The sequence below is a fragment of the Oncorhynchus keta genome, unplaced genomic scaffold (assembly GCF_023373465.1).
Source record: "Oncorhynchus keta strain PuntledgeMale-10-30-2019 unplaced genomic scaffold, Oket_V2 Un_contig_11201_pilon_pilon, whole genome shotgun sequence".
In the NCBI taxonomy this organism is placed as follows: domain Eukaryota; kingdom Metazoa; phylum Chordata; class Actinopteri; order Salmoniformes; family Salmonidae; genus Oncorhynchus; species Oncorhynchus keta.
This window is the reverse complement of record NW_026277353.1, coordinates 134,476-159,749: the sequence shown is the minus strand read 5'-3', so window position 1 is coordinate 159,749 and position 25,274 is coordinate 134,476. Positions and strand designations below refer to the sequence as shown.

Genomic DNA, 25,274 nt, shown 5'->3' with positions numbered 1-25,274 from the left:
CATGCCGAAGATAGTCGACCACTAGGGTCAGGGCTGATTAGGGAGGCCACCGCTCCACTGGGCATGGTTATGCAGGAGGGTCATAAGGAGAGAATCAGCCTCTTCCTTATTGATTCTCCTGCGTTTCCCGTGGTGCTGGGCCTACCCTGGTTGGCCTGTCATGACCCCACTATTTTGTGGCAACAGAGGGCTCTCACGGGGTGGTCATGAAAGTGCTCGGGGAGGTGTGTGGGTGGTTTCCATCGGTGCGACTACATTGGAAAGCTCAGACCAGGTCTCCACCATGCACATCCCCTCAGAATATGCCGATTTGGCTCTCGCCTTCTATAAGAAGAGGGCAACTAAACGACCACCTCATCGACGGGGGGATTGTGCGATAAATCTCCTGGTAGACGCAGTACTTCCCAGGAGTTGTGGGATCCTGTGTTTTACATTATAGCCATTACCATATATATATATGATTAAATATTATCTGATGTTGGCTGTGTGAAGTATCTGCATTTGTGCACTTGAGCATCATCATGAGAGTAAACAACTGCTTGCTACATCTACTTGCCTGTTTGTGTGTGTGTGACAAGAACTGAGTAACATGGTGTGACCTGCATGTTGCAAAACCGAAAAACCCAAAACTCTGTCACAGGAAGATACGGTGACTATGTAAACATATATGTCTCCGAATCCCTGGAGCTGGGATACATTTAGCCCTCCACTTCACCTGCCTCCTCGAGTTTCTTTTTTGTGAAGAAGAAGGATGGAGGTCTCCGCCCAGAAGAAGGATGGAGGTCTGCGCCCAGAAGAAGGATGGAGGTCTGCGCCCAGAAGAAGGCTGGAGGTCTGCGCCCAGAAGAAGGATGGAGGTCTGCGCCCAGAAGAAGGATGGAGGTCTGTGCCCAGAAGAAGGATGGGGGTCTGCGCCCAGAAGAAGGATGGAGGTCTGCGCCCGTGTATTGAATATCGAGGGATCAATCAGATCACTGTGAGGTACAGCTACCCACTGCCTCTCATCACCACTGCGATAGAGTCAACGCACAGGGCGCTTCTTCACACAATTGGATCTCAGGAGCGCTTCCAACCTGATGCGTATCCGGAGGGAGACAAGTGGAAGACGGCATTTAGTACCACCTCAGGGCACTATGAGTAGCTCGTCATGCCGTACGGGTTGAATGCTGAATCAGTCTTCCTGGCCTTTCTTGACGAGATTTTTCCGGGACCTGCACGGGCAGGGTGTAGTGGTGTATATCGACGACATTCTGATATACTCCACTACACGCGCCGAGCATGTGTCCCTGGTGCGCAGGGTGCTTGGTCGACTGTTGGAGCATGACCTGTACATCAAGGCTGAGAAATGTCTGTTCTTCCAACAGTCCTCCTTCCTAGGGTACCGCATTTCCACATCAGGGGTGGAGATGGAGAGTGACCGCATTTCAGCCGTGTGTAATTGGCCAACTCCCACAACGGTAAAGGAAGTGCAGTGGTTTCTGGGGTTTGCCAAATACTACCGGAGGTTTATCTGGGGTTTTGGTCAGGTAGCAGCTCCCATTACCTCACTGCTGAAGGGGGGACCGGTGCGGCTGCAGTGGTCGGCTGAGGCGGACAGGGCTTTGGTCACCTGAAGGCTCTGTTTACCTCGGCTCCCGTGCTGGCTCATCCGGATCCCTCTTTGGCGTTCATAGTGGAGGTGGACGTGTCCGAGGCTGGGATAGGAGCTGTGCTCTCTCAGCGCTCGGGTACGCCACCAAAGCTCCGCCCCTGTGCTTTCTTTTCGAAGAAGCTCAGCCCGGCAGAGCGAAACTATGATGTGGGGGACCGGGAGCTGTTGGCTATAGTCAAGGCTCTGAAGGCGTGGAGACATTGGCTTGAGGGGGCTAAAACACCCCTTTTCTCATCTGGACTGACCACCGCAATCTGGAGTACATCCGGGCGGCGAGGACACAGAACGCTAAAGACAGATGCACTGTCACAGATGTATGACACAGAGCAGCGCTCCATGGATCACACTCCCATACTTCCGGCCTCTTGCCTGGTGGCACCGGTGGTGTGGGAGCTGGACGCGGACATCGAGCGGGCGTTACGCACAGAGCCCACTCCCCCTCAGTGTCCAGCTAGGCGCCTGTACGTTCCGTCTGCTGTCCACGACCGTTTGATCTATTGGGCCCATACGTCACCCTCCTCTGGTCATCCTGGCATCGGTCGGACGGTGCGTTGCCTTTAAATTTACCTTTATTTTACTAGGCAAGTCAGTTAAGAACAAATTCTTATTTTCAATGACGGCCTAGGAACAGTGGGTTAACTGCCTGTTCAGGGGCAGAACGACAGATTTGTACCTTGTCAGCTCGGGGATTCGAACTTGCAACCTTTCGGTTACTAGTCCAACGCTCTAACCTCTAGGCTACCCTGCCGCCCCTTAGTGGGAAGTACTGGTGGCCCACCTTGGCCAAGGACGTGAGGATTTATGTTTCCTCCTGCTCAGTGTGCGCCCAGTGCAAGGCTCCCAGGCACCTGCCCAGAAGGAAATTACAACCCTTACCGGTTCCACAACGGCAGTGGTCGCACCTGTCGGTGGACTTCCTGATGCATCTTCCTCCCTCACAGGGCAACACCACGTTCCTGGTCGTTGTGGATCGGTTTTCTAAGTTCTGCTGTTTCCTTCCTCTGCCCGGTCTCCCTACGGCCCTACAGACTGTGAAGGCCCTGTTCACTCACGTCTTCCGGCACTACGGGGTGCCTGAGGACATAGTCTCTGATCGGGGTCCCCAGTTCACGTCCGGGGTCTGGAGAGCGTTCATAGAACGTCTGGGGGTCCCAGTCAGCCTTACCTCAGGTTTTCATCCTGAGAGTAACGGGTAGGTGGAGAGAGTAAATCAGGACGTGGGTAGGTTTCTGCGGTCATCTTGCCAGGACCGGCCGGTGGAGTGGGCCACGTTCATCCCCTGGGCAGATGGCCCAAAACTCACTCCGCCACTCCTCCCCTAACAACTCTCCTTTCCAGTGCGTACTGGGTTATCAGCCGGTTCTGGCACCGTGGCATCAGAGCCAGATCGATGCTCCTGAGGTGTACGAATGGTTCAAGTGCTCAGAGGAGACCTGGGAGGCCGCCCATGCGCACCTACAACAGACCGTGAGGCGGCAAAAAGCATGCGCCGACCGCCACCACAGCGAGGCCCCGGTGTTCGACCCGAAACCTGCCCCTCCACCAGCCCTGCCGGAAGCTGGGTCCGCGGTTTGTGGGGCCATTTAAAGTCCTGAGGAGACAGAACGAGGTATGCTACAGGTTACAGCTTCCCCCAGATTATCGCATTAATCCCTCGTTCCATGTGTCTCTCCTCAGGCCGGTGGTGGCTGGTCCACTCCAGGAAGCTGAGGTGCGGGAGGTTCCTCCGCCCCCTCTGGACATCGAGGGGGCCCGGCGTATGCTGTTCGAGCCATCCTGGACTCAAGGCGTCGGGAGAGGAGCCTTCAGTACCTCGTGGAGTGGGATGGATACGGTCCGTAGGAGAGATGTTGGGTGCCAGTGGAGGACGTCTTGGACCCTTCATTGCTGCGGAATTTCCACTGTCTCCATCCGGATCGCCCTGCGCCTCGTCCTCCGGGTCGTCCCCGAGGTCGGTGTCGGCGTGCTGCTGGAGATGCGTGTCAAGGGGGGGTACTGTCACGACTTCCGCCAAAGTCAGTCCCTCTCCTTGTTCGGGCGGCGTCACCGGCTTTCTAGCCACCGCAAATCCACTTTTCATTTTCCATTTGTTCTGTCTTTGTCTTATCACACCTGGCTTCAATGTCTATTTGTCTATTTGCACAATGTATATTTGCACCCCTACTGGATGGAAACTACAAGTGTAATGGCTGTGCTCAATGGAATGGCACTTACAAATGTAGATCCTTCTAACAGATCCCAAACAGATCCCAATCAAAGGTGTTATCACGTGCTCCACTAAGACAGTATTTATCGTATAGTCCTTGTGGTAAAAATGATGTGGGTAAAACAAAGCACTAATTAAAATAACGAATCTCAGAGCATCGTATACCCAGTTGCGGCCCACTTTTTGGAATAAAACTACTCGATTTCGTCACTACGTTATATCGGTATCGAAAAGGTCACCCTCCCTAGGAGAGGGGGTGACCTCGACAATTTATTGTTGAAATGAGAGGCTGCCTGGATCTTTAATTTAAAGAGTCTTGCTTCCTTCGGTCTCAACGTAGACTTTGATATGAAGCCATTCTTGTGATTATTGTGATTTTGCTGTTGTAAATGTTTGTAAGCTTATGTAGCCAAATTGTATCTATGATCGTACACAATCAATCATGTTTTTGATATGTTATTTTTATATCTGAGAATTAACCAATGATATCAGGTGGAGGGATTGTACCTGGACTGGTGGAGGGATAGTACATGGACTGGTGGAGGGATAGTACCTGGACTAGTGGAGGGATAGTACCTGGACTGGTGGAGGGATGGTACCTGGACTAGTGGAGGGATGGTACCTGGACTGGTGGAGGGATAGTACCAGGACTGGTGGAGGGATACAGTAACAGAGGCCTACCTGGAGCAGGTGGCGAAGGCGGTGGTGAAGGGCGTGATGAGGCCGGACAGGAAGCTGAAGGGGTTCTTGCGTGTGAACCCAAAGTAGATGAGAGGCAGGATAACCCCCCCGTGGATGATATGACCCAGGACAGAGGCAAATATGTATTTCCCCAGACTGGTCACCAACAGAACCACATCCTCCATCTCCACTATCTTACTTCCCACCAGGAACATGATGCCGAACGGGACGTACCTGAGGTAGGAGAAATATAGAATGTATACCATTTGGTGAGGTGATGACTAACAGAATATCTATTTTTGCTGCAGATTTATTTGAAAGGAAAAGCTAAAACATTTATCAGAAATGTAATTAAATGTTTAATTTGACTCTACATAAGTAGGCAGCTTCCCAGTCAAAAAAGTAGCTTCTCATTTCAGTGTCAAATGCATAGCCTCAGCAGCCTACAACACCTCCTGCAGTTCTTAAGGAATAAACAGTACAGACTTTATCTAGTGAGCCATCAGAAGCTCCTCTTGTTTTCCCTTGGGAATAGTCTTGGGAACCAGGAGAGGCTAATCACATGATCTGGGTTGTTTAAGGTCACTCACCACATGATCCAGGACACCAGCACCATGGTGGCTTCATTGAAAGCGTTGAAGAAGCGTATGAGCTCCTCCCCCTCTTCTCCCAGCTTCCTCAGTGCCACACCGAACACCATGGCAAAGAGAACCAGGCCCAAGATGTTCATACCATCTGGTTCTGTGCCCACAGGAACCTACATAGAACACATAACACAGTTTTGTTTATGTATGGTTGTTAGTTTAAAAAAATATATTTAAAAAAACACAGATCATAACATTTGAACACAGAAAATTACAACACATAAAATAGAACATTAGAACATAGAACATCAGAACATCATAACATCAGAACATAGAACATCAGAACATAGAACATCAGAACATCATAACATCTGAACATAGAACATCAGAACACAGAACATCATAACATCTGAACACAGAATATCAGAACATATAAAATAGAACATTAGAACATCATAACATTAGAACATAAAACATCAGAACACAGAACACCATAACACAGAACATCAGAACATAGGACATCAGAACATAAAACATCAGAACATAAAACATCAGAACATAAAACATAGGACATCAGAACATAAAACATCAGAACATAAAACATAAAACATCAGAACATAAAACATCAGAACATAGAACATCAGAACATAGAACATCAGAACATCATAACATCTGAACATAGAACATCAGAACACAGAACATCATAACATCTGAACACAGAATATCAGAACATATAAAATAGAACATTAGAACATCATAACATTAGAACATAAAACATCAGAACACAGAACACCATAACACAGAACATCAGAACATAGGACATCAGAACATAAAACATAGGACATCAGAACATAAAACATCAGAACATAAAACATCAGAACATAAAACATAGGACATCAGAACATAAAACATCAGAACATAAAACATCAGAACATAAAACATCAGAACATAAAACATCAGAACATAAAACATAGGACATCAGAACATAAAACATCAGAACATAAAACATCAGAACATAAAACATCAGAACATAAAACATCAGAACATAAAACATCAGAACATAAAACATCAGAACATAAAACATCAGAACATAAAACATCAGAACATAAAACATCAGAACATAAAACATCAGAACATAAAACATCAGAACATAAAACATCAGAACATAAAACATAGGACATCAGAACATAAAACATCAGAACATAAAACATCAGAACATAAAACATCAGAACATAAAACATCAGAACATAAAACATAGGACATCAGAACATAAAACATCAGAACATAAAACATCAGAACATAAAACATCAGAACATAAAACATCAGAACATAAAACATCAGAACATAAAACATAAAACATCAGAACATAAAACATCAGAACATAAAACATAGGACATCAGAACATAAAACATCAGAACATAAAACATCAGAACATAAAACATCAGAACATAAAACATCAGAACATAAAACATCAGAACATAAAACATCAGAACATAAAACATCAGAACATAAAACATAGGACATCAGAACATAAAACATCAGAACATAAAACATAAAACATCAGAACATAAAACATAAAACATCAGAACATAAAACATAGGACATCAGAACATAGGACATCAGAACATAAAACATCAGAACATAAAACATCAGAACATAAAACATCAGAACATAAAACATCAGAACATAAAACATCAGAACATAAAACATCAGAACATAAAACATAAAACATCAGAACATAAAACATCAGAACATAAAACATAAAACATCAGAACATAAAACATCAGAACATAAAACATCAGAACATAAAACATCAGAACATAGGACATCAGAACATAGGACATCAGAACATAAAACATCAGAACATAAAACATCAGAACATAAAACATCAGAACATAGGACATCAGAACATAAAACATCAGAACATAAAACATAGGACATCAGAACATAGGACATCAGAACATAAAACATCAGAACATAAAACATCAGAACATAAAACATCAGAACATAAAACATCAGAACATAAAACATAGGACATCAGAACATAAAACATCAGAACATAAAACATCAGAACATAAAACATCAGAACATAAAACATCAGAACATAAAACATCAGAACATAAAACATCAGAACATAAAACATAGGACATCAGAACATAAAACATCACAACATAAAACATCAGAACATAAAACATCAGAACATAAAACATCAGAACATAAAACATCAGAACATAAAACATCAGAACATAAAACATCAGAACATAAAACATAGGACATCAGAACATAAAACATCAGAACATAAAACATCAGAACATAAAACATCAGAACATAAAACATCAGAACATAAAACATCAGAACATAAAACATAGGACATCAGAACATAAAACATCAGAACATAAAACATCAGAACATAAAACATCAGAACATAAAACATCAGAACATAAAACATCAGAACATAAAACATAAAACATCAGAACATAAAACATCAGAACATAAAACATAGGACATCAGAACATAAAACATCAGAACATAAAACATCAGAACATAAAACATCAGAACATAAAACATCAGAACATAAAACATCAGAACATAAAACATCAGAACATAAAACATAGGACATCAGAACATAAAACATCAGAACATAAAACATAAAACATCAGAACATAAAACATAAAACATCAGAACATAAAACATAGGACATCAGAACATAGGACATCAGAACATAAAACATCAGAACATAAAACATCAGAACATAAAACATCAGAACATAAAACATCAGAACATAAAACATAAAACATCAGAACATAAAACATCAGAACATAAAACATCAGAACATAAAACATAAAACATCAGAACATAAAACATCAGAACATAAAACATCAGAACATAAAACATCAGAACATAAAACATAGGACATCAGAACATAGGACATCAGAACATAAAACATCAGAACATAAAACATCAGAACATAAAACATCAGAACATAGGACATCAGAACATAAAACATCAGAACATAAAACATAGGACATCAGAACATAGGACATCAGAACATAAAACATCAGAACATAAAACATCAGAACATAAAACATCAGAACATAAAACATCAGAACATAAAACATAGGACATCAGAACATAAAACATAAAACATCAGAACATAGGACATCAGAACATAGGACATCAGAACATAAAACATCAGAACATAAAACATCAGAACATAAAACATCAGAACATAAAACATCAGAACATAGGACATCAGAACATAAAACATCAGAACATAAAACATCAGAACATAAAACATCAGAACATAAAACATCAGAACATAAAACATCAGAACATAAAACATCAGAACATAAAACATCAGAACATAAAACATCAGAACATAAAACATCAGAACATAAAACATCAGAACATAAAACATAAAACATCAGAACATAAAACATCAGAACATAAAACATCAGAACATAAAACATAAAACATCAGAACATAAAACATCAGAACATAAAACATCAGAACATAAAACATAAAACATCAGAACATAAAACATCAGAACATAAAACATCAGAACATAAAACATCAGAACATAAAACATCAGAACATAAAACATCAGAACATAAAACATAGGACATCAGAACATAAAACATCAGAACATAAAACATCAGAACATAAAACATCAGAACATAAAACATCAGAACATAAAACATCAGAACATAAAACATCAGAACATAAAACATAGGACATCAGAACATAAAACATCAGAACATAAAACATCAGAACATAAAACATCAGAACATAAAACATCAGAACATAAAACATCAGAACATAAAACATCAGAACATAAAACATTAGAACATAAAACATAGGACATCAGAACATAAAACATCAGAACATAAAACATCAGAACATAAAACATCAGAACATAAAACATCAGAACATAAAACATAGGACATCAGAACATAAAACATCAGAACATAAAACATCAGAACATAAAACATCAGAACATAAAACATCAGAACATAAAACATCAGAACATAAAACATAAAACATCAGAACATAAAACATCAGAACATAAAACATAGGACATCAGAACATAAAACATCAGAACATAAAACAGAACATAAAACATCAGAACATAAAACATCAGAACATAAAACATCAGAACATAAAACATCAGAACATAAAACATCAGAACATAAAACATAGGACATCAGAACATAAAACATCAGAACATAAAACATAAAACATCAGAACATAAAACATAAAACATCAGAACATAAAACATAGGACATCAGAACATAGGACATCAGAACATAAAACATCAGAACATAAAACATCAGAACATAAAACATCAGAACATAAAACATCAGAACATAAAACATCAGAACATAAAACATCAGAACATAAAACATAAAACAGAACATAAAACATCAGAACATAAAACATAAAACATCAGAACATAAAACATCAGAACATAAAACATCAGAACATAAAACATCAGAACATAAAACATAGGACATCAGAACATAGGACATCAGAACATAAAACATCAGAACATAAAACATCAGAACATAAAACATCAGAACATAGGACATCAGAACATAAAACATCAGAACATAAAACATAGGACATCAGAACATAGGACATCAGAACATAAAACATCAGAACATAAAACATCAGAACATAAAACATCAGAACATAAAACATCAGAACATAAAACATAGGACATCAGAACATAAAACATCAGAACATAAAACATCAGAACATAAAACATCAGAACATAAAACATCAGAACATAAAACATCAGAACATAAAACATCAGAACATAAAACATAGGACATCAGAACATAAAACATCAGAACATAAAACATCAGAACATAAAACATCAGAACATAAAACATCAGAACATAAAACATCAGAACATAAAACATCAGAACATAAAACATCAGAACATAAAACATAGGACATCAGAACATAAAACATCAGAACATAAAACATCAGAACATAAAACATCAGAACATAAAACATCAGAACATAAAACATCAGAACATAAAACATAGGACATCAGAACATAAAACATCAGAACATAAAACATCAGAACATAAAACATCAGAACATAAAACATCAGAACATAAAACATCAGAACATAAAACATAAAACATCAGAACATAAAACATCAGAACATAAAACATAGGACATCAGAACATAAAACATCAGAACATAAAACATCAGAACATAAAACATCAGAACATAAAACATCAGAACATAAAACATCAGAACATAAAACATCAGAACATAAAACATCAGAACATAAAACATAGGACATCAGAACATAAAACATCAGAACATAAAACATCAGAACATAAAACATAAAACATCAGAACATAAAACATAGGACATCAGAACATAAAACATCAGAACATAAAACATCAGAACATAAAACATCAGAACATAAAACATCAGAACATAAAACATCAGAACATAAAACATAAAACATCAGAACATAAAACATCAGAACATAAAACATCAGAACATAAAACATAAAACATCAGAACATAAAACATCAGAACATAAAACATCAGAACATAAAACATCAGAACATAAAACATAGGACATCAGAACATAGGACATCAGAACATAAAACATCAGAACATAAAACATCAGAACATAAAACATCAGAACATAGGACATCAGAACATAAAACATCAGAACATAAAACATAACAAGAACATAGGACATCAGAACATAAAACATCAGAACATAAAACATCAGAACATAAAACATCAGAACATAAAACATCAGAACATAAAACATAGGACATCAGAACATAAAACATAAAACATCAGAACATAAAACATCAGAACATAGGACATCAGAACATAAAACATCAGAACATAAAACATCAGAACATAAAACATCAGAACATAAAACATCAGAACATAGGACATCAGAACATAAAACATCAGAACATAAAACATCAGAACATAAAACATCAGAACATAAAACATCAGAACATAAAACATCAGAACATAAAACATCAGAACATAAAACATCAGAACATAAAACATAGGACATCAGAACATAGGACATCAGAACATAGAACATAGGACATCAGAACATAGGACATCAGAACATAGGACATCAGAACACAGAACATAGAACATCAGAACATAGAACATCAGAACATAGGACATCAGAACATAGAACATAGGACATCAGAACATAGGACATCAGAACATAGAACATAGGACATCAGAACATAAAACATAAAACATCAGAACATAAAACATAGGACATCAGAACATAAAACATAAAACATCAGAACATAAAACATCAGAACATAAAACATCAGAACATAAAACATAAAACATAGGACATCAGAACATAAAACATAAAACATCAGAACATAAAACATCAGAACATAAAACATCAGAACATAAAACATAAAACATAGGACATCAGAACATAAAACATCAGAACATAAAACATCAGAACATAAAACATCAGAACATAAAACATAGGACATCAGAACATAGGACATCAGAACATAGAACATAGGACATCAGAACATAGGACATCAGAACATAGGACATCAGAACACAGAACATAGAACATCAGAACATAGAACATCAGAACATAGGACATCAGAACATAGAACATAGGACATCAGAACATAGGACATCAGAACATAGAACATAGGACATCAGAACATAAAACATAAAACATCAGAACATAAAACATAGGACATCAGAACATAAAACATAAAACATCAGAACATAAAACATCAGAACATAAAACATCAGAACATAAAACATAAAACATAGGACATCAGAACATAAAACATAGGACATCAGAACATAAAACATAGGACATCAGAACATAGGACATCAGAACATAGAACATAGGACATCAGAACATAGGACATCAGAACATAGGACATCAGAACACAGAACATAGAACATCAGAACATAGAACATCAGAACATAGGACATCAGAACATAGAACATAGGACATCAGAACATAGGACATCAGAACATAGAACATAGGACATCAGAACATAAAACATAAAACATCAGAACATAAAACATAGGACATCAGAACATAAAACATAAAACATCAGAACATAAAACATCAGAACATAAAACATCAGAACATAAAACATAAAACATAGGACATCAGAACATAAAACATAAAACATCAGAACATAGAACATAGGACATCAGAACATAAAACATAAAACATCAGAACATAAAACATAGGACATCAGAACATAAAACATAAAACATCAGAACATAAAACATAAAACATCAGAACATAAAACATCAGAACATAAAACATAAAACATAGGACATCAGAACATAAAACATCAGAACATAAAACATCAGAACATAAAACATAAAACATAGGACATCAGAACATAAAACATAAAACATCAGAACATAGAACATAGGACATCAGAACATAAAACATAAAACATCAGAACATAAAACATAGGACATCAGAACATAAAACATAAAACATCAGAACATAAAACATAAAACATCAGAACATAAAACATCAGAACATAAAACATAAAACATAGGACATCAGAACATAAAACATAAAACATCAGAACATAGAACATAGGACATCAGAACATAAAACATAAAACATCAGAACATAAAACATAGGACATCAGAACATAAAACATAAAACATCAGAACATAAAACATAAAACATCAGAACATAAAACATCAGAACATAAAACATAAAACATAGGACATCAGAACATAAAACATCAGAACATAAAACATCAGAACATAAAACATCAGAACATAAAACATCAGAACATAAAACATAGGACATCAGAACATAAAACATAGGACATCAGAACATAGGACATCAGAACATAAAACATAGGACATCAGAACATAAAACATAGGACATCAGAACATAAAACATCAGAACATAAAACATCAGAACATAAAACATCAGAACATAAAACATCAGAACATAAAACATAGGACATCAGAACATAAAACATAGGACATCAGAACATAAAACATCAGAACATAAAACATCAGAACATAAAACATCAGAACATAAAACATCAGAACATAAAACATAGGACATCAGAACATAGGACATAGGACATCAGAACATAAAACATAGGACATCAGAACATAAAACATAGGACATCAGAACATAGGACATAGGACATCAGAACATAAAACATAGGACATCAGAACATAAAACATAGGACATCAGAACATAAAACATCAGAACATAAAACATCAGAACATAAAACATCAGAACATAAAACATCAGAACATAAAACATCAGAACATAGGACATCAGAACATAGGACATCAGAACATAAAACATCAGAACATAAAACATCAGAACATAAAACATCAGAACATAAAACATCAGAACATAAAACATAGGACATCAGAACATAAAACATCAGAACATAAAACATCAGAACATAAAACATCAGAACATAAAACATCAGAACATAAAACATAGGACATCAGAACATAGGACATCAGAACATAGAACATAGGACATCAGAACATAGGACATCAGAACATAGAACATAGGACATCAGAACATAGGACATCAGAACATAGGATATCAGAACACAGGACATCAGAACATAGAACATAGGACATCAGAACACAGGACATCAGAACATAGAACATCAGAACATAGGACATCAGAACATAGAACATAGGACATCAGAACATAGGACATCAGAACATAGAACATAGGACATCAGAACATAGGACATCAGAACATAGGACATCAGAACATAGAACATAGGACATCAGAACATAGGACATCAGAACATAGAACATAGAACATCAGAACACAGGACATCAGAACATAGAACATCAGAACATAGGACATCAGAACACAGGACATCAGAACATAGAACATAGGACATCAGAACATAGAACATAGGACATCAGAACATAGGACATCAGAACATAGGACATCAGAACATAGAACATAGGACATCAGAACATAAAACATAAAACATCAGAACATAGAACATCAGAACATAGGACATCAGAACATAAAACATAGGACATCAGAACACAGAACATAGAACATCAGAACATAGGACATCAGAACATAGAACATAGGACATCAGAACACAGGACATCAGAACATAGGACATCAGAACACAGAACATAGAACATCAGAACATAGAACATCAGAACATAGGACATCAGAACATAGGACATCAGAACATAGGACAGAACATAGGACATCAGAACATCAGAACATAGGACATCAGAACATAGGACATCAGAACATAGAACATCAGAACACCAGAACACAGGACATCAGAACATAGGACATCAGAACATAGAACATCAGAACACCAGAACACAGGACATCAGAACATAGGACATCAGAACACCAGAACATAGGACATCAGAACATAGGACATCAGAACATCAGAACATAGGACATCAGAACATAGGACATCAGAACATAGAACATCAGAACACCAGAACACAGGACATCAGAACATTAGAACATCTGAACATAGGCTTTCAGTTTATTTGATTCAGTAGGCTACCATTTATATAGTCTCCTCAAATGATATTCAGAACAGAGAAAAGAGCTATGCTCCTATTGACCCCTTTAGGGGGACCCACCATTATTGGCACTAGTCAGTGGAGGGTCTACCGTGTCTGTTCATCAGTACCCCTCATAGACTGGTAATTCTCTGCCAATGAATGAGCCAAGCATTTCTATGGGAGCGTCCCAAATGGTACCATAATCCCTATGAAGCGCCATAGGGCCCTGGTTAAAAGTAGTGCACTATATAGGTAATAGAGTGGCATTTGGGACGCATACCCCTGTCAGTCTGACAGCTAGGTACAAGGGGGCGATTCAGAAAACTACCCAGCTGAGTGATGACATGGCTGGGCTTCCTTCCAGCCTCGCTTGGAGGTCAGGTCAACAAGTCAGAAACATTGTCACGTTCCAAGCCGAGTACAGTGCAGTCGAGCTGCGCACATTAACCACTGCATGGTGGTCATCTGTGTGTTCATGGTGAACCGACATGTCACGTTTGTTGGCGTTTCGTTTCTTTGGAACATCATCCCCTGTGAAGCGCTGTGCCGACATGTTTTCACCTCATGAAGCTCTTTGGGATCAAAACGTTGTCAACAGAGGTGATAGTTGGCAGCATCTGCAGGAACAGGGTGTGCAGGCCTTTCTGTTCTTTTTACATCTGTAGGCTTTCAAAATGGTAGACTACTGAATCTTCCTCAGACAGGTGGGTGGGAGCTCATATCATCTGGACCATGACATAAGTATCTTGGTGATACAGAATTTGTTCTCTTTTTCTTTTTTCAAAAGTCTTCTGAAATTCACACAGAAAAGAAAATAGAGAAAAATATTCTGTCACGTTTTCCTGTAGCGATGGTTGACCTTCTCACCCCAGCTCTGTACACATGCACACATACACACAAACACTCTGCAATGCCAACCAGCCACTACATCTCAGTGTATCTGGACAACGGTCGCTCCAGGAATATATCCTTGCCAGGAATCCATCCTCGGACCGTGCCAGACCAGTGTTCCCTGTTTGGACTCTCTCTCTCTTAAAGGCAGAGTCGTTGGTCAAACGTACATGCTAGCGGGCCAACAGTCCGGGCCTGCCTGGCTACATAAGGGCTGACTATGACACATGGCATAACTGAACAAACACAGGACAGTGACTGACATTGACGTCACAACAGAGTAGCTTGGTCTGATCAGGCTTAAGGATGTGGATGAATACTGATCACATTTTAAAGAAAGAAGTGTTAAACTTGTATTGAGTCCTTTCTGTTTGTTACCAGGCTCCAGGGATATTGCTATGTGTGTTTCTATGGAAGCGGCTGGTCACTTGCGTAGCGTATCGTGACAAGTGTCTTCAACATTGGACAGTGAACCATAGAACAGTGTGAGTGTGTCCAGTACGTTGTCCAGTACGTTGTCCAGTACGTTGTCCTCCCACTGGTCTCTCATAGCTGTTTGGGACGTACCCCCAATACCAGACCCAGAGCTGTTTGGGGCGTACCCCCAATACCAGACCCAGGGCTGTTTGGGACGTACCCCCAATACCAGACCCAGAGCTGTTTGGGACGTACCCCCAATACCAGACCCAGGGCTGTTTGGGACTAACCCCCAATACCAGACCCAGAGCTGTTTGGGGCGTACCCCCAATACCAGACCCAGGGCTGTTTGGGACGTACCCCCAATACCAGACCCAGAGCTGTTTGGGACGTACCCCCAATACCAGACCCAGGGCTGTTTGGGACTAACCCCCAATACCAGACCCAGAGCTGTTTGGGGCGTACCCCCAATACCAGACCCAGGGCTGTTTGGGACATACCCCCAATACCAGACCCAGAGCTGTTTGGGACGTACCCCCAATACCAGACCCAGGGCTGTTTGGGATGTACCCTCAATACCAGACCCAGAGCTGTTTGGGACGTACCCCCAATACCAGACCCAGGGCTGTTTGGGACTAACCCCCAATACCAGACCCAGGGCTGTTTGGGATGTACCCTCAATAACACAGAATAACGCAGAATATGGTGACTAGGATCTTCACTCCATTTCCACTTTCTTCCTGTCTGTTTCGTTATTTGCCCTGTCTGTGGACCAGCCCCCTCCTGTCTGTGAACCAGATCCCTCCTGTCTGTGGACCAGCCCCCTCCTGTCTGTGAACCAGATCCCTCCTGTCTGTGGACCAGCCCCCTCCTGTCTGTGAACCAGATCCATCCTGTCTGTGGACCAGCCCCCTCCTGTCTGTGGACCAGATCCCTCCTGTCTGTGGACCAGCCCCCTCCTGTCTGTGAACCAGATCCCTCCTGTCTATGGATCAGCCCCCTCCTGTCTGTGGACCAGATCCCTCCTGTCTGTGGACCAGCCCCATCCTGTCTGTGAACCAGATCCCTCCTGTCTGTGGACCAGCCCCCTCCTGTCTGTGGACCAGATCCCTCCTGTCTGTGGAACAGATCCCTCCTGTCTGTGGACCAGATCCCTCCTGTCTGTGGACCAGATCCCTCCTGTCTGTGGACCAGATCCCTCCTGTCTGTGGACCAGATCCCTCCTGTCTGTGGACCAGCCCCCTCCTTCCTGTCTGTGGACCAGCCTCCTCCTGTCTGTGGACCAGATCCCTCCTGTCTGTGGACCAGATCCCTCCTGTCTGTGGATCAGCCCCCTCCTGTCTGTGGACCAGATCCCTCCTGTCTGTGGACCAGATCCCTCCTGTCCGTGGAACAGATCCCTCCTGTCTGTGGACCAGATCCCTCCTGTCCGTGGAACAGATCCCTCCTGTCTGTGGACCAGATCCCTCCTGTCTGTGGACCAGCCCCCTCCTGTCTGTGGACCAGATCCCTCCTGTCTATGGACCAGATCCCTCCTGTCCGTGGAACAGATCCCTCCTGTCCGTGGATCAGATGATCCCTCCAGTCTGTGGACCAGATCCCTCCTGTCTGTGGACCAGATCCCTCCTGTCTGTGGACCAGCCCCCTCCTGTCTGTGGAACAGATCCCTCCCGTCCGTAGACCAGCCCCCTCCAGTCTGTGGACCAGCCCCCTCCTGTCTGTGGACCAGATCCCTCCTGTCTGTGGACCAGATCCCTCCTGTCTGTGGACCAGATCCCTCCTGTCTGTGGACCAGCCCCTCCTGTCTGTGGACCAGATCCCTCCTGTCCATGGACCAGCCCCCTCCTGTCTGTGGACCAGCCCCCTCCTGTCTGTGGACCAGATCCCTCCTGTCCGTGGACCAGCCCCCTCCTGTCTGTGGACCAGCCCCCTCCTGTCTGTGGACCAGATCCCTCCTGTCCGTGGACCAGCCCCCTCCTGTCTGTGGACCAGATCCCTCCTGTCTATGGACCAGATCCCTCCTGTCTGTGGAACAGATCCCTCCTGTCCGTGGACCAGCCCCCTCCTGTCTGTGGACCAGATCCCTCCTGTCCGTGGACCAGCCCCCTCCTGTCTGTGGACCAGCCCCCTCCTGTCTGTGGACCAGCCCCCTCAATCTCCAACACAGACACCTGTTCTTTTATAGTGTATGTTTCCAATGTGTCTTTGTTCTTACTGTACTGTGGTTGTAATTCCACTTCCTTAAGTTGTCATTCGTTTGGTATTTCGGTCTTTCTTGGACGAATAGCCTATGACAGGCTAAATGAGACCCTAACAAACAATCAAACAAACAAACCAACAAATATGAGGGATGTCATAATACGCACCTTCTGGTAGAGGATGGTTCCATTGGTGTCGTTTCCCACGGCGACCATCTTGTAATCAGTGGCATACTGTGACACGGAGGAAGAGACAGAGAAAACATCAATAGAATATTAAAAAATAATAATAACTTTATTTAAACAACAATTATTTGGAAGTACATGTATGTTAACAAAGCCATTCACGAACAAGTAACTAGTTCAATTAAAGTACTTAGGATCAAGTATTTATTGTCAGATGTAGTAAGTGTTTACACCTGTGCAAGGTTTGCTCCAATGTTCTTCAGATCAGGTGGGAATGAAAGCTAAAACCATGAGTCATTTTTACATTTTAGCTCTATGATTGTGATCCTTCTGAACTCTACGTTTTATACCCTTCAATAAATAACAGGGTAGCACCAGTACATGCAAACACTAAGCAGACGAGACCCTGTTTCAGAGATGTCTTTAGTTCCTGTGCTGATGAATGCCTGTTTCAGAGATGTCTTTAGTTCCTGTGCTGATGAATGCCTGTTTCAGAGATGTCTTTAGTTCCTGTGCTGATGAATGCCTGTTTCAGAGATGTCTTTAGTTCCTGTGCTGATGAATGCCTGTTTCAGATATGTCTTTAGTTCCTGTGCTGATGAATGCCTGTTTCAGATATGTCTTTAGTTCCTGTGCTGATGAATGCCTGTTTCAGATATGTCTTTAGTTCCTGTGCTGATGAATGCCTGTTTCAGATATGTCTTTAGTTCCTGTGCTGATGAATGCCTGTTTCAGATATGTCTTTAGTTCCTGTGCTGATGAATGCCTGTTTCAGATATGTCTTTAGTTCCTGTGCTGATGAATGCCTGTTTCAGATATGTCTTTAGTTCCTGTGCTGATGAATGCCTGTTTCAGAGATGTCTTTAGTTTCTGTGCTGATGAATGCCTGTTTCAGAGATGTCTTTAGTTCCTGTGCTGATGAATGCCTGTTTCAGAGATGTCTTTAGTTTCTGTGCTGATGAATGCCTGTTTCAGATATGTCTTTAGTTCCTGTGCTGATGAATGCCTGTTTCATAGATGTGTCTTTAGTTCCTGTGCTGATGAATGCCTGTTTCAGATATGTCTTTAGTTCCTGTGCTGATGAATGCCTGTTTCAGATATGTCTTTAGTTCCTGTGCTGATGAATGCCTGTTTCAGATATGTCTTTAGTTCCTGTGCTGATGAATGCCTGTTTCAGATATGTCTTTAGTTCCTGTGCTGATAAATGCCTGTTTCAGATATGTCTTTAGTTCCTGTGCTGATGAATGCCTGTTTCAGATATGTCTTTAGTTCCTGTGCTGATAAATGCCTGTTTCAGATGTGTCTTTAGTTCCTGTGCTGATGAATGCCTGTTTCAGATATGTCTTTAGTTCCTGTGCTGATGAATGCCTGTTTCAGATATGTCTTTAGTTCCTGTGCTGATGAATGCCTGTTTCAGATGTGTCTTTAGTTTCTGTGCTGATGAATGCCTGTTTCAGATATGTCTTTAGTTTCTGTGCTGATGAATGCCTGTTTCAGATATGTCTTTAGTTCCTGTGCTGATGAATGCCTGTTTCAGATATGTCTTTAGTTCCTGTGCTGATGAATGCCTGTTTCAGAGATGTATTTAGTTTCTGATTTTTAAAAAATAAAAAAAGAAGATAAAAGTCATTTTAGTAAGAACTGACTGTTCTTTATGGGACCAGAGACCAGCAGAGACACAAAGCATCTTCAGATCTGTGGTGGAGAGGAACTGGCAGGACCTGGCAACCAGAGACCAGCAGACAATGGCAGAGACCCCTCTCCCTGTTCTCACACACACACACTCCTTTTTCCTCTCTGTCCATTGAGTCCCTGCACTCTGAAAGATCTGGACCCCCACTGCTGTTCAGCTGGCCCCCTACCATTCGCCAAAACAACACACACCTTTTCCTCTCTGTCCATTGAGGCCCTGCACTCAGAAAGATCTGGACCCCTCCACTGCTGTTTAGCTGGCCCCCTACCATTCGCCCACACACACACACACACACACACACACACACACACACACACACACACACACACACACACACACACACACACACACACACACACACACACACACACACACACACACACACACACACACACACACACATAGCACTGATGCCACTAGCCAGCCCAAACTGGTGAATATTAATGTTTCTTTTAATGGCATAGAATGATCTTCTTGCTTTGTCTCTGAGCTAATTTACCGCCATGCGAAAGATACCTGTGTTGCAGGTAGCTAGATACACTATATATAGATACACTATATATACAAAAGTATGTGGACATCCCTTCAAATTAGTGGATTCGGCTATTTCAGCCACACCCATTGCTGACAGGTTTTTAAAATCTAACACACAGACATGCAATCTCCATAGACAAACATTGGCAGTAGAATGGCCTTACTGAAGAGCTCAGTGACTTTCAACGTGGCATCGTCATAGGATGCCACCTTTCCAACAAGTAAATTCTTCAAATTTCTGCCCTGCTAGAACTGCCCCGGTCAACTGTAAGTGCTGTGGTGAAGTGGAAACGTCTAGGAGCAACAACAGCTCAGCGACGAAGTGGTAGGCCACACAAGCTCACAGAATGGGACCACCAAGTGCTGAAGCTCGCAGAGTGTAAAAATTGTCTGTCCTCGATTGCAACACTTACTTCCGAGTTCCAAGCGGCCTCTGGAAGCAACGTCAGCACAAGAACTGTTCGTCGAGAGCTTAATGAAATGGGTTTCCATGGCCCGAGCAGGCGCACACAAGCCTAAGATTACCATGCGCAATGTCAAGCGGTGTAAAGCTCATCACCATTGGACTCTGGAGCAGTGGAAACACGTTCTCTGGAATTATGAATCATGCTTTACCATCTGGCAGTCAGACTAATCTGAGTTTGGCGGATGCCAAGAGAACACTACCTGCCCCAATGCATAGTGCCAACTGTAAAGTTTGGTGGAGGAGTAATAATGGTCTGGGGCTGTTTTTCATGGTTCGGGCCCCTTAGTTCCAGTGAAGGGAAATCTTAACACTACAGCATACAATGACATTCTAGATTCTGTACTTCCAACTTTGTGGCAACAGTTTGGGGAAGGCCCTTTTCTGTTTCAGCACGACAATGCCCCCATGCACAAAGCAAGTTCAATAAAGAAATGGTTTGTTGAGATCGGTGTGGAAGAACTTGACTGTCCTGCACAGAGCCCTGACCTCAACCCCATCGAATTCCTTTGGGATGAATTGGAATGCTGACTGCGAGCCAGGCCTATTCACCCAACATCAGTGCCCAACCTCACTAATGCTCTTGTGGCTGAATGGAAGCAAGTCCCCAGGCGGTGCAGAGTGCAGGCTGTTATAGCAGCAAAGGGGGGACCAACTCCATATTAATGTCTATGATTTTGGAATGAGATGTTTGACGAGCAGGTGTCCACATACTTTTGGTCGTGTAGTTTTTGGTGTTTTCTAAAAGAACTGTGTCCAAATAGAATTTGTATTTATAATCCTGATTTCCTTACCTCTCTTGGAATATCATTATATTTGTTTTCTTTAGGTTAACGGTCAGAGCCCAGGTCTGACAGAACCTGTGGTTAACAGTCAGAGCCCAGGTCTGACAGAACCTGTGGTTAACGGTCAGAGCCCAGGTCTGACAGAACCTGTGATTAACGGTCAGAGTCCAGGTCTGACAGAACCTGTGGTTAACGGTCAGAGCCCAGGTCAGACAGAACCTGTGATTAATGGTCAGAGCCCAGGTCTGACAGAACCTGTGGTTAACGGTCAGAGCCCAGGTCTGACAGAACCTGTGGTTAACGGTCAGAGCCCAGGTCTGACAGAACCTGTGGTTAACGGTCAGAGCCCAGGTCTGACAGAACCTGTGGTTAACGGTCAGAGCCCAGGTCTGACAGAACCTGTGGTTAACGGTCAGAGCCCAGGTCTGACAGAACCTGTGATTAACGGTCAGAGCCCAGGTCTGACAGAACCTGTGGTTAACGGTCAGAGCCCAGGTCTGACAGAACCTGTGGTTAACGGTCAGAGCCCAGGTCTGACAGAACCTGTGGTTAACGGTCAGAGCCCAGGTCTGACAGAACCTGTGGTTAACGGTCAGAGCCCAGGTCTGACAGAACCTGTGATTAACGGTCAGAGCCCAGGTCTGACAGAACCTGTGATTAACGGTCAGAGCCCAGGTCTGACAGAACCTGTGGTTAACGGTCAGAGCCCAGGTCTGACAGAACCTGTGGTTAACCAGGTCTGACAGAACCTGTGGTTAACGGTCAGAGCCCAGGTCTGACAGAACCTGTGATTAACGGTCAGAGCCCAGGTCTGACAGAACCTGTGGTTAACGGTCAGAGCCCAGGTCTGACAGAACCTGTGGTTAACGGTCAGAGCCCAGGTCAGCAGAACCTGTGATTATCGGTCAGAGCCCAGGTCTGACAGAACCTGTGGTTAACGGTCAGAGCCCAGGTCAGACAGAACCTGTGAATAACAGTCAGAGCCCAGGTCTGACAGAACCTGTGGATAACGGTCAGAGCCCAGGTCTGACAGAACCTGTGATTAACAGTCAGAGCCCAGGTCTGACAGAACCGGTGATTATCGGTCAGAGCCCAGGTCTGACAGAACCTGTGGTTAACGGTCAGAGCCCAGGTCTAACAGAACCTGTGGTTAACGGTCAGAGCCCAGGTCTGACAGAACCTGTGGTTAACGGTCAGAGCCCAGGTCTGACAGAACCTGTGGTTAACGGTCAGAGCCCAGGTCTGACAGAACCTGTGATTAACGGTCAGAGCCCAGGTCTGACAGAACCTGTGGTTAACGGTCAGAGCCCAGGTCTGACAGAACCTGTGGTTAACGGTCAGAGCCCAGGTCTGACAGAACCTGTGGTTAACGGTCAGAGCCCAGGTCTGACAGAACCTGTGATTAACGGTCAGAGCCCAGGTCTGACAGAACCTGTGGTTAACGGTCAGAGCCCAGGTCTGACAGAACCTGTGGTTAACGGTCAGAGCCCAGGTCTGACAGAACCTGTGGTTAACGGTCAGAGCCCAGGTCTGACAGAACCTGTGGTTAACGGTCAGAGCCCAGGTCTGACAGAACCTGTGATTAACGGTCAGAGCCCAGGTCTGACAGAACCTGTGGTTAACGGTCAGAGTCCAGGTCTGACAGAACCTGTGGTTAACGGTCAGAGCCCAGACAGAACCTGTGGTTAACGGTCAGAGCCCAGGTCAGACAGAACCTGTGGTTAACGGTCAGAGCCCAGGTCTGACAGAACCTGTGATTAACGGTCAGAGCCCAGGTCTGACAGAACCTGTGGTTAACGGTCAGAGCCCAGGTCAGACAGAACCTGTGGTTAACGGTCAGAGCCCAGGTCTGACAGAACCCGTGGTTAACCCAGGTCTGACAGAACCTCTGATTAACGGGCAGAGCCCAGGTCTGACAGAACCTGTGGTTAACGGGCAGAGCCCAGGTCTGACAGAACCTCTGATTAACGGTCAGAGCCCAGGTCAGACAGAACCTGTGGTTAACGGTCAGAGTCCAGGTCTGACAGAACCTGTGGTTAACGGTCAGAGCCCAGAGCCCAGGTCAGACAAAACCTGTGATTAACGGTCAGAGCCCAGGTCTGACAGAACCTGTGGTTAACGGTCAGAGCCCAGGTCTGACAGAACCTGTGGTTAACGGTCAGAGCCCAGGTCTGACAGAACCTGTGGTTAACGGTCAGAGCCCAGGTCAGACAGAACCTGTGGTTAACGGTCAGAGCCCAGGTCTGACAGAACCTGTGGTTAACGGTCAGAGCCCAGGTCTGACAGAACCTGTGGTTAACGGTCAGAGCCCAGGTCTGACAGAACCTGTGCAGATGATCTAGGTGCTGCTATAACTCCTCCTTAGTGGGATACAGCAGCATCAGGTCATCTGTGTACAGCAGACACTTGATTTCAGTGTTGTGTAGGGTGAGACCAGGTTCTGCAGATTTCAGTGTTGTGTAGAGTGAGACCAGGTGCTGCAGATTTCAGTGTTGTGTGTAGTGAGACCAGGTGCCTAGATTTCAGTGTTGTGTAGAGTGAGACCAGGTGCTGCAGATTTCAGTGTTGTGTAGAGTGAGACCAGGTGCCTAGATTTCAGTGTTGTGTAGAGTGAGACCAGGTGCCTAGATTTCAGTGTTGTGTAGAGTGAGACCAGGTGCCTAGATTTCAGTGTTGTGTAGAGTGAGACCAGGTGCCTAGATTTCAGTGTTGTGTAGAGTGAGACCAAGTGCTGCAGATTCTTCTAATGATTTTCCCAATTCATTAATGTATATGTTAACTAGTGTTGGACTAATTGAGCAGCCCTGTTTGTTGCCAATTTTAACCACACATTTGTTTTTAGTGTTCATTGATTTAATAAGATCACCAGTTTCTATTCATTTATCAAAAATACATTTTTCCAAATTTAATCAAATTCTTTCTTGAAGTCGACAAAACACGAGTAGATGAGTGTGGAGGGTATAAATGTGGTCTGGTCTTTATCTCCCTCTCTCTAAAACATGTTTCAGTCCATCAGTACCTGTCTATTATCTCTCTCTCTCTAAAACATGTATGTTTCAGTCCATCAGTACCTGTCTATTATCTCTCTCTCTCTAAAACATGTTTCAGTCCATCAGTACCTGTCTCTTTATCTCTCTCTCTCTAAAACATGTTTCAGTCCATCAGTACCTGTCTATTATCTCTCTCTCTCTAAAACATGTTTCAGTCCATCAGTACCTGTCTATTATCTCTCTCTCTCTAAAACATGTTTCAGTCCATCAGTACCTGTCTATTATCTCTCTCTCTCTAAAACATGTATGTTTCAGTCCATCAGTACCTGTCTATTATCTCTCTCTCTCTAAAACATGTTTCAGTCCATCAGTACCTGTCTCTTTATCTCTCTCTCTCTAAAACATGTTTCAGTCCATCAGTACCTG

At 42.4% G+C, this 25,274-nt stretch overlaps 1 protein-coding gene across 1 annotated transcript in view; it reads right to left on the bottom strand.

Annotated features, from left to right (window-relative positions):
- slc1a4 (solute carrier family 1 member 4) overlaps nt 1-25,274 on the bottom strand; it is a 58,516-nt gene that overhangs the window by 13,341 nt on the left and 19,901 nt on the right. The window contains exons 3-5 of the mRNA XM_052500536.1: nt 18,366-18,431; nt 5,129-5,295; nt 4,539-4,772 (exon numbers count right to left, since the gene is read on the bottom strand). Coding sequence (XP_052356496.1) covers nt 4,539-4,772; nt 5,129-5,295; nt 18,366-18,431 — 467 coding nt within the window. The remainder of the gene's footprint in view (nt 1-4,538; nt 4,773-5,128; nt 5,296-18,365; nt 18,432-25,274) is intronic.